The 10,732-nt window shown below is 43.9% G+C and overlaps 2 protein-coding genes and 1 long non-coding RNA gene across 3 annotated transcripts; all 3 read right to left on the reverse strand.

Moving 5' to 3' along the window:
* Positions 1-219: 219 nt before the first annotated feature.
* On the reverse strand, positions 220-4,422 carry LOC110538421 (eukaryotic translation initiation factor 3, subunit G). Its single transcript, XM_021625238.3, has 10 exons — positions 3,833-4,422; positions 3,700-3,746; positions 3,289-3,377; positions 3,099-3,158; positions 1,712-1,816; positions 1,360-1,552; positions 1,116-1,235; positions 728-864; positions 465-571; positions 220-313 (listed from the first exon to the last, which is right to left on the reverse strand). Exons 1-10 carry the CDS (start codon positions 3,853-3,855, stop codon positions 298-300), a joined length of 897 nt encoding a protein of 298 aa, XP_021480913.1. The 5' UTR covers positions 3,856-4,422; the 3' UTR covers positions 220-297.
* A 434-nt stretch (positions 4,423-4,856) lies between these two features.
* On the reverse strand, positions 4,857-6,991 carry LOC110538420 (P2Y purinoceptor 11). The gene is made up of 2 exons (XM_036938391.2): positions 6,810-6,991; positions 4,857-6,200 (listed from the first exon to the last, which is right to left on the reverse strand). The coding sequence occupies exon 2, from the start codon at positions 6,110-6,112 to the stop codon at positions 5,171-5,173; it is 942 nt and encodes a 313-aa protein (XP_036794286.2). The 5' UTR covers positions 6,113-6,200; positions 6,810-6,991; the 3' UTR covers positions 4,857-5,170.
* Positions 6,992-7,408: 417 nt separating this feature from the next.
* LOC149979378 (uncharacterized) lies at positions 7,409-7,869 on the reverse strand. Its single transcript, XR_016485280.1, has 2 exons — positions 7,708-7,869; positions 7,409-7,587 (listed from the first exon to the last, which is right to left on the reverse strand). It is a non-coding gene; the product is annotated as an uncharacterized LOC149979378 (long non-coding RNA).
* Positions 7,870-10,732: the final 2,863 nt, after the last annotated feature.

Consider the following 10,732-nt stretch of genomic DNA (forward strand, 5'->3'; position numbering starts at 1 on the left):
GTCGCTCACTGCCAATTCTAAATGCCCTAATGTGTTCATGACTAGGGGAAACAATTTCATTCACTTACCTCAAATGCTGTTAGGTAGTTTCCTTGCAGTATGAGCTCAGGGATAGAGTATTTACTGGTTGGGAGGTGCATTGACCAAGTCGTCCCCCCCCCCCCCCCCCCCCCCCCAAAAAAAAAATTGAGTCATTCCAAGTTTATATTCCATGAAAAGGTTCTGTAGAGAAATACCAGGATTTACGTCTTTATTCAGAGCCACATTTTACTACATGAATGAAATGTAATCGCCATCTCAGTTGTTTGATGGTCTGGGAGGGAAGAAAAGATGGTTGAATAAAATCAGTAAATGAATCTGATGCAATTTAGTGAAGTGTCTAAATTCTAAACAGCCACTGAAAGCTTTCAATGCATATGGAATCTATAGTTCCTGAATCACTCATCACAAGTCAAACAACTCACTTGGCCCATTCCACATTGAGGATAAGATGATCGTATCCAAATCCTGACACTCCTGCGATGGCTCTGGCTGCATCCTCCCTGCGGTGGAAACTGATGAAGGCAAAGCCCTGAAGGACAATCAAACAATTTCAGAATAAACCAACCAGTTGAACTTCTGAAAGACCTGTAAATGCTCCCACAATTGTCAATTACTCCATTAACTTGCTGGTACATGTATACACTACTTCTAAACTAGTAACCATTTGAACTTCTGCTGCTCTCACCTTGGACTGGCCTGTGTTTTTGTCCTTGGCCAGGTAGATCCTGGAAATTGAGCCGAACGGCCTGAAGAGCTCCTGCAGATCCGTCTCACGGGTGTCCTCAGACAGGTTGGTCACACGGATGGTGGCGTTGTCATCAGCTGTGGAAGGATACACTGTGGGTTTGTGTTCTCACCCAAATGCCTGGCTTTGTTGGAATTCCCCAAATGAAATCAAGAGGAGAAATTTTTTCCATATCTCTGCTTAGACTGCTCCATGCTGAACCAGGACCATGAGTGTTGTCCAGACATCAAGATACTTCTCAAACGAGACTACGGTGTTGGTCTGGTGACTCCATAGACTAATATGCTCCTTATTCTAGAAAACAGTGGAAAAGTTGAATCATACGTACATGCACCACGGCGATTGGGTTGCATGGACTCTCCTCTACGTGTGCTGCCGTCCCTCAAGCTGGGGGGCACATACTTCCCTGTTTTGCTCCCTGCAGCTGGTGCGGCAGGCTCAGGCTCGTCTGAAACAAAGTTTAAAAAAAATATCCATTAGTGATGTCAATTTAACAAAATCATTAACCACAATCATGACTGTACATTTACAGCACAATATAACTTCTAAGCTATGGGAAATTATGACAATACCTCCTGCAGTCTTCGTCGGGTCTCCAGTGGACAGGCCCAGCTGCTCGGCCAGCTCCTTCTGCATGGGACCCAGAGTGTCCTTGTAGGGGCAGCGGGTGGTCCAATGGTCTCCTTTACAGATTCGACAGGACACTATCTTCTGTCCCTTCAGCTTGTTCATGGGGTCCTCTTCCACATCTTGGGCATTCAGGTCCTGAGAGAAGGATTCATGTTATTACATCACTGATTTATACCGGAACTAAAAGGTGACAATGAACATATAACTACATCATACAAAAACATAACAGATTGTTGTGACTGAAGAGGAGATCTCTGATGGCTCAAAGAGAACAATACTAGATCAGCTTCTCACCTCTTTGCTAGAGATGAACACCATAAAGACATCATCACTGACTGTGGTATCAGCAACATTGGGACCTGGTGGGTCATACTCTGAGTTGCCAAACTTCTTCCAGTTCTGATTGGAGGGGATAGAAAAACAATGTTAAGTCAAACCAAAATACCTTCCATTTTTTAACCCCTTACACACATGGGAATTGGCCTATATGGATAGGACTAAGTTGAAATGTGAATAAGGATATGCATGACCATGGCAGCAACTGAAAGAAAACACTTTGGAGATTATGGGGAAATGATCAGACTAAAGGTGATGACAATAGTTCACCTGACACATGACTAATCGAAATGTGTCATGAGTGCATTCAGATGTGTATTCAGCGGCAAATCTTCACAATACCCAACAACCAAACTCAGGTAAAGATGTTAAGAAGCTTTTTTGACCTAGACTTGGCGCTCCGGCACCACTTGCCGTGCGGTAGCAGAGAGAACAATCTATAACTAGGGTGGTTGGAGTCCTTGGCAATTTTATGGGTGTGTCATAGAAAGGCCCTACAAATTGTCAAAGACTCCAGCCACCCTAGTCATAGGCTGTTCTCTCTGCTACCACACAGCAAGCGGTACCGGAGCGCCAAGTCTAGGTCAAAAATGCTTCTTAACAGCTTCTACCCCCAAGCCATAAGACTCTTGAACAGTTAATCAAATGGCTACCTGGACTATTTGCATTATCCCTACCCCACCCCCCATTTTTACACTGCTGCTACTCTGTTTATTATCCATGCATAGTCACTTTACCTCTACCTACATGTACATATTACCTCGACTAACCGGTGGCCCTGTACATCGACTCTGTACCGGAACACCCTGTATATAGCCTCACTACTGTTATTTTATTGTTGCTCCTTGATTATTTGTTATATTTCTTTTTTTCTTATAACTGCATTGCTGGTTAATTGCTTGGAGGGGGGGAATAATGCCATGTCATCTTGTAACTGTATATCAAACATTGTGATCATAGATGTTGACAGTGTATATTAAATGAGTCTTAGGATATGGAAATGTGAAGTGCCCATTTGGACTAACGTGTTTGGCTTGCTTGTTTGGCTTGCTTGTATGACATCAGTGGTATTTACTATAATCCGTAACATCTCAACTGTCACAAAACACATAGAGCCTCGTAATTTACAGCATTTCCCTCACTCAGACAAAACCATTCTAAAGTTACCCAATTAGCGGGATGGATGGGAGAAACTTCTTGTCACACGCAGTGCTCAAGTTTGCCATTTCCCATCCATATACAGGTACAAGTGTAAAGGGTTAATGTACAATCCTATCAAACTCAATACTAAGGTGTTGTGCAACAAATGTTAAGATTGTGCTAAATTCCCAAATAAAATACTGACCTTTCTCCTGGCAACAGCTTTGGAGGCCTTCCTAGTCTCAATCTTGAAGGTGCGAATAATCTATAACACAAATGACAAATGTTCAATTCTTGGTTAGTTACATCTGATTCAGACATCAGGGGCAGTAGACTATGTGGGAAGGAATCAAGAAACCCACTCTCCTATTTGGATGAGCATTAAAACAAAGTACCTTGAACTTCTTTCCATCCTCGTCGATCTTGTATTCCGTGATGGTTTTGACATTTCCTTTGACGGTTTCTTTTGGAGGGGGTAGGGTACCTGGTGGTGGGGATGACAACACACAAATGAGGTCCTGATAGTTAACAATAATATCGATACTGTCTGTTAGTGGATTGTCTGCCTACCACCAACTACCCACCATATGACGAGTAGACTTTGTTTCCCTGACAGACTAACGTTCGTTACTAGCTAGCCAACTAACGTTAGAGGGGGGGGGGGGTAGCCTTCTCCCTGACAAATCCCCAAAATTGTCGTACTGACTACGAAGTGTGACAGAGAAACTAACGACTATAATGAAGAAAAAAATACACGTGGAAATCGCCTGGTTTAGCTAGCAAGTTAATGCTAGCCAGCTTCTTACCTTCGTCTCCCTCCTCTTCAACCTGATCGGCCCAACTGGGCTTGGAACTAGAAAGAAGGATTAACACACAGTGTTTGAGAATTCAAAGACATGATATATACGATAATCATTATATTTGTATTGAAGAACTCACTCGTCGTATTCAATCGACGGCATTCTGTCTGTGCGCGCAGCGGCCAGAGAACAAAGAAAAATACACGAACGACACAAACTAAAAAGCTTACCAAATAGGATAGCTAGAGTGCCACCAACGGGTATGGAGGCTACTTAATGCACCTTAAACGATAGGGCACAAAATCTTATTCGATGAGGTTTATCGGCGGTTGGCAACCAATTAATGTTGAATTACCGCAACCTAACGTTACTAGACTGGAGTATAACTAACTACCATCTAAACACAAAAAATATATTATAATAATAAACAATATAAAAATAAACCACCCCCCTGCTCCACTTTTTAAATTTATTTATTCCTACCTCAGGCCAACAGCCTGAAAATACTTAACACACTGTAACTCTTCTGACATCAAGTCTCGCACAACAACAAAAAACTTTCTGCAGCTGCCACCATACACGTTTAGTGTGTTATTTTGGCATTAAATATATATATATATATATATTATTTAAAAAAATGTATTTTACTAAACAGGTGGAGCTTCCTGCCCGAATGACAGGTCGCCATTGCGCCTCCGATACTTCGCCCTGTTTCACTTCCCTTTCCCCTCCTGTCTTCAATCCTGCGTACAACTCACTCTGCGTACACTTTCTACCATTCCTCTTTAACAAACCATCTCCCTTTTCCCCGCCATTTTTAACCGATTTAAGCTCCCCCTATTTCTCCCTCTCTTTTAGACCTCATCTGCCTCACGTTTTCCCTCCATTCCCCCTTCCTCCATGTATACATCACCTTCTCACATTCATCTTGTTCTTGCCCTCTCAAGAGACACCATTTAAGGCTGTCACAATCTCCATACAATCAGCACGAACCCCTCGGGATGTAACGCTCAACAGTGCATCCCACTTCTAAAGCAGCTGCATCGTCTTGATAGTCTTTAACAATAGCTACAGCGGCTCTTTTTCATTTCAAACTAGCACGCTTTTCCATCCACTGTCTCCTAGGGCAAAAATGGTTGTTATAATAACTTTTTATCCAGTGCTTTTGGTGTTAATATATTTATCATCATGTGAAAACTGTAAGTTATGTTGTTGTAGTGTAGCTACATTTCAAATAGTTATTTTGAATATGTTCAATTTCTATTATCTGATACTGTAATAATGAATATAGAAGAGGGCATAGTTTAGACATCATGAAAAGAAACATGACCATCAAAAACATCTTACATCAGAACATTGGAAGGAAGTGCATATAGCTGCAGTTATTTACAGATAAGTCATCAACTGTGTGTAACACTTGCTTATCAGAAACACCATAAGTGCAAGCATCCAAAGAGCCGCGAGAGCATCATTTTGTTCATGTATTATTCATTGCCATATCTGCTGAGCTCCTTCCACAGCAGGCGACTCGGATGTTACCAAACACAGCCATGTAGAGCAGTGGATGGATGCACATGTTCAGTGTAGCCAGTCCCTTGGACACCTGGTAGGCCTTGCACACCCAGTCGCAGACAGAGCCAAGTTCGTCAACCTTCTGGTAGAAATAGTAGCTCTGGAGGAGGTGATAAGGCACAAAGGAAATGGCATACAGCACAACCACTGCAAACACCATCAGGGCCACCTTCCGTTTCTCCAGGGAGGTTATATTCACATTCCTCCACACCACCCTTAACACTGCACAGTATGATGCAAATGTGACCAGGAAGGGAATAAAACACCCAGCCACAGACAGAAATACTTTGTAAAACAAGTGAACGTATGCAACTGCAACACTGTTGGTGCAATAGGAGTAGGATACACAACAGGTTTTGTTGATTCCCTCTGGACATGTGGAGGCAAACTTCAGCACAGGAGAGGAGATGGCTGTCACAAAGATCCAGATGACGACACTGGCAGCCTTGGCTTTGGCTGGGTTCACATGGTTCTGGCTGAAGAAGGGGTACACAATGGCCACATAGCGGTTCACACTGATACACATGATGAAGTAGATACTGACATACAGGTTGCAGGTGAAGAGGAAGCGTTCTATCTTACAGACCGCGATCCCAAACAGCCAGTTCTTGTCCTGCATGTAGTAGACTATGAGCAGGGGCAGGGTGAGGACATAGAGCAGGTCACTGATGGCCAGGTTACAGGACAGCACCACACCAGTGTGCCAGTTGTTCCTCTCCCTGGTCGCCAAGAGTCTCAGGGCAAACAGGTTACCAACCAACGCCACGCAGCACTCAACACCGTACATTGAAGGCAATAACTGCACTTGGAACTTGTCACCATGACAAGAAGAGTTGTAATCCATCATGTTTGTGTATTGATTTCTGTGGGAGATTAGAAAATAGGAGGGGAAAAGGCTGTGCAAACGGGCTCCCAATAGTGGTATTTGTTCATCTCTGTGGAAGAAAAAGGATAAATATATTCATTATATTCTGAAGTGGAGAACCATTCTTTTATGCAGTTCATCCTGATCCCCTAACGGGAACTTTGCACTGTGCCAGCCAATACATCAGTCATAACAGTTCATAACGTCAATCAGTATCATTCTGTCGCAATACATGTAATAAATTGCTAGTATTAGTAGTGGTTTAAGATACCTTCAGAGCTGTTGTCTTATCAGAAATATACATCTGTGGTCAAAAATAAATAAAAACACACTGCAGTTCTCCATACTAATGTTGTGCAATGGATAGCAAATAATAATCTAAAAAACCATGGACCAAGGTTGTGTAAATCTTAAACCAACAGAATGTCTGTCCAAAACACCCCATGGAGCCTAAAACAAGTTCCATATAGTTTCTCTCTAAGAAAAGCCACAAGACCGTTTCTGATGTTACTTCTCCAGGCTATTCAACAGACACAAACACCAGAAGTATGCACCAGTATTCAAAAACAGGTGGTCAATTATAAACGGTTCACATTTACTCCGTTTCTGTCCTTACACTTTACAGATATTTAAATGTATAATGGCAATGACCTCAGAATAAAGTCAGATTAGTACTTACTCATTGACAGACAGATAAGGCTACATTTCCTGGGGTAGACGTTCACACAGAGACCAGTAGAACTTCCCATGATAGGTTAGTTACATGTACAAAGATTTAAAGCGGTCACTTCCCTTTCTGACCTTCCGCCCCCCCAAATCAACACCTTTGTAGGCATTTTCAAGAAGTGTGACCAACACTGCCTGCCCCTTGTTCTATTTGTAGCACAGTATCAAATGAAAATGTCACAACTCAAGTCTCATGCACATCAGCCTCGGCTACAGTTTCACACTGAGGTGAAAGCTTGTGGCAGAGGCTACATGAGTCAGCCCCAAGAAAAAAAAGCTACACACAATTGAGCTGAACTTTGTATTCAGCTATTTATTTTCCAATGCTTATAACATTTTTATAAACATGTTCACAAGGTACAAAATTACATCATTGCATTTTCATCCAGTCCTCCAGCTGACTTGTTGCGATACCAAGGTCCTTTCATGAAGGAATACATTCCTCTGTCCTCCAAACATTTGCCTAATCCCCAAATTTCCTTCCTCCAAACCTCTTGCCCCCGGTGACATCTTTCCAAAAGATTTGCCCCCATCCCCAAATATCTCTCCCTCTTTCCTGTCCACGTCACCCCCCATTCGGTCTCTGGGTTTCCCTCTCAGACCAGACCTATGAGGTGACTTGGAACCATATTTGTTTTTCCTGTCGTCGCCAGACAACGGTTTCCTCTTCTTGAAGGTTCCTGCTGAGGACCTTTCAAGGCTTTGCCTCCTCTTGGCTGCAGGGAACATATCTAGATGGGAGGGAGAAAAATAAATATAGAAGGTGATTTTGTCTGCCGAAGTAGCACAAAAATATAGTACAACAAAACACAAACTATTGAGACTTGGTTCAGTACTGAAAGAGTACATACCATCATCTGGCTCCTCCCCTACAGCCTGTCTGTAGTACTCTGCCTCGTCGTCAGATTCAACAACCGGGGGGCCTGTTATCCTGGTTCCCGGGATCCTCCACTTCAGGGTCATGCTCTTCCTCCTCCTGGCGCTTCCTCTTGATGCCTGCCATGCTACTTTTCCTGACATTAATAGGGGTTGCAACAATTTCGGCAGATAATTTTAGAAAGATTGCAGATTGTCTAGCCCGGCTGGATTTGGGTAAAGGAGAAATGGTGGGGGCTTTGGCGGGTTGCTGTGTTGACTGGGAAAGCAGCCATGTGGAAAGCATGGCCAGCCGTAGAGAAATGCTTATTGAAATTCTCAATTTTGCGGATTTATCGGTGGTGACAATGTTTCCTAGCCTCAGAGCAGTGGGCAGCTGGGAGGAGGTGCTCTTATTCTCCATGGACTTTACAGTGTCCCAGAACTTTTTTGAGTCTTTTTTAAAATGTTACCCCTTTTTCGTGGTATCCAATTGTTGTAGTAGCTACTATCTTGTCTCATCGCTACAACTCCTGTACGGGCTCGGGTGAGACGAAGGTTGAAAGTCATGCGTCCTCCGATACACAACCCAACCAAGCCGCACTGCTTCTTAACACAGCGCGCATCCAACCCGGAAGCCAGCCGCACCAATGTGTCGGAGGAAACACCATGCACCTGGCCACCTTGGTTAGCGCACACTGCGCCCGGCCTGCCACAGGAGTTGCTGGTGCGCGATGAGACAAGGACACCCCTACCGACCAAGCCCTCCCTAACCCGGACGACACTAGGCCAATTGTGCGTCGCCCCACGGACCTCCCGGTCGCGGCCGGTTACAACAGAGCCTGGGCGCGAACCCAGGGACTCTGATGGCACAGCTGGCGCTGCAGTACAGCGCCCTTAACTACTGTGCCACCCGGGAGGCCTGCCTTAGCTTTTCTAACTGCCTGTGTATATTTGTTCCTAACTTCGCTGAAAAGTTGCATATCACGGGGGCTATTCGATGCTAATGCAGAACGCCACAGGATATTTTTGTGCTGATCAAGGGCAGACAGGTCTGGCGTGAACCAAGGACTATATCTATTCCTAGTTCTACATTTTTTGAGAGGGGCATGCTTATTTAAGATGGTGAGGAAGGCACTTTTAAAGAATAGCCAGGCATAATTTACTGACGGGATGAGGTCAATGTCATTCCAGGATACCCCGGCCAGGTCGATTAGAAAGGCCTGCTCGCAGAAGTGTTTCAGGGAGCATTTGACAGTGATGAGGGGTGGTCGTTTGGTCGCAGACCCATTACGGATGCAGGCAATGAGGCAGTGATCGCTGAGATCTTGATTGAAAACAGCAGAGGTGTATTTGGAGGGCCATAGCGGAACAGTGAAAGTGACATTTACATGCATGAATCCATTGGGGCTGTACACTCAAGAGGGAAGAAATTATTTGTGACACTACGATTACACAACAAGCAACAACAATGTCAACTGGATTCCGGTGCTACATGCAACGTAATGAGCTACAAAGACAAAATCAATCTGGCACCTGACACACATCTTTTGCCCAGCGATACTTGACTAAAGCTGTACTCAGGAGAGCTAATGAGCTCTATGGGCACGTTTGAGACCAAATGTGTTATTCGAGGACGCAAACACAAGCTGGAGTTTGAGATTGTGAAAACCAGTCAACACCTCTCCTCTCAGGCTCTACATACGGACGCCTGGGACTGACGCAGTTCACTGTACCAAATGACCTGCACATTGTGGATCATGTCCAGCATGGACCCCTGTCCAAAGAACAACTTCTCAGCAGATATGACAATGTATTCAACATGCCCGTTGAATCTGTGCCTGGGGAGGTACACTTTGAAGTGGATGAGAGCATCACTCCAGTCCAGTGTGCTCCTCGCAATGTGCCCATTGCAATGAAAGCGACTGTGAAGGCCCAGCTGGACAAGTATGAGGCCGATGGCCACATGACATCTGTGACTGAACCAACTGACTGGATCAGTGTCATATATACACATATTCATATACATAGCTCATATATCAAGCACATATATTAAGCCGCCTGACTCAAGTCATTGCACACACCCCTGTCCAAACAGGAAGTACCCTACCCCCAGCCATAAACTGCCCCTCTCAGTTCTCCCTACCTCACGATCCCCTGACACACAAATACCTTATTGCATAAACACACACACTCCATCCCCCCTCTACTGGTCGGGTGCCCAGAGCAGAAGATTCTGCTGTGCACCATTGGGGCTCCTGCTCTGGCTGGAGCAGGTCCGCCTCCAACCCTTCGGGACCATTCAGAAGGCGACACGACAAGACTCCACCTACATTATTCTATGTATAAAAACTGTTGTAACCTTTGTCTAAGCCCTTTTTCAGCTAACTCCATTTGAGCTATATGAATCAGGTCAGTGCACGTTAAAACTGCAGGACAAGATATCTTTTGACTCAATAAACTGCCTTTTTGTTACAACTGAAATCCACTCTGTCCAGCGTCCATGATTTGGTCTCACTCTCCTGTAAGTTAATCATCAACAAAAATGGTAGGAGAGGATGGTTTAAACATCTGAATTCGATCTAGGACAAGTTGATGTGAGAGAAGACAAATCATTGGGTGCAAACCAAACGGAAGGGTGACCTCTCGCTAGGAGTCATCGGCCATTCAACTTGCCTCAGGAGACTGATCAGAGCGCTCGACATAAAAGGTAAGCAGAGCCTGTTAAATCAAAATCTGCATATTGTATCTTAGCCTACAACCAAATTTTGATCAGTAGTACTGAGCGTGAGTATGAATTGCTGTTAAATTACTTTTAAGAAATCAAGGCATGGTTAAAAGATATCTTGCATAAATAGAGACTGGTTAACTGAATCTGCATGTAAAAGATCCTATTGAATAAGTGGTATACTGTTTAATTGGTTATGTTAGAGGTGTAGTTAACAGATAATTAACTGAATCTGCATGTAAAAGATCCTATAAGTGGTATATTGTTTAATTGGTTGTGTTAGAGGTGTAGTT

This window comes from Oncorhynchus mykiss, chromosome 12, assembly GCF_057628025.1.
Source record: "Oncorhynchus mykiss isolate SJ-2025 chromosome 12, ASM5762802v1, whole genome shotgun sequence".
Taxonomy (NCBI): Eukaryota; Metazoa; Chordata; class Actinopteri; order Salmoniformes; family Salmonidae; genus Oncorhynchus; species Oncorhynchus mykiss.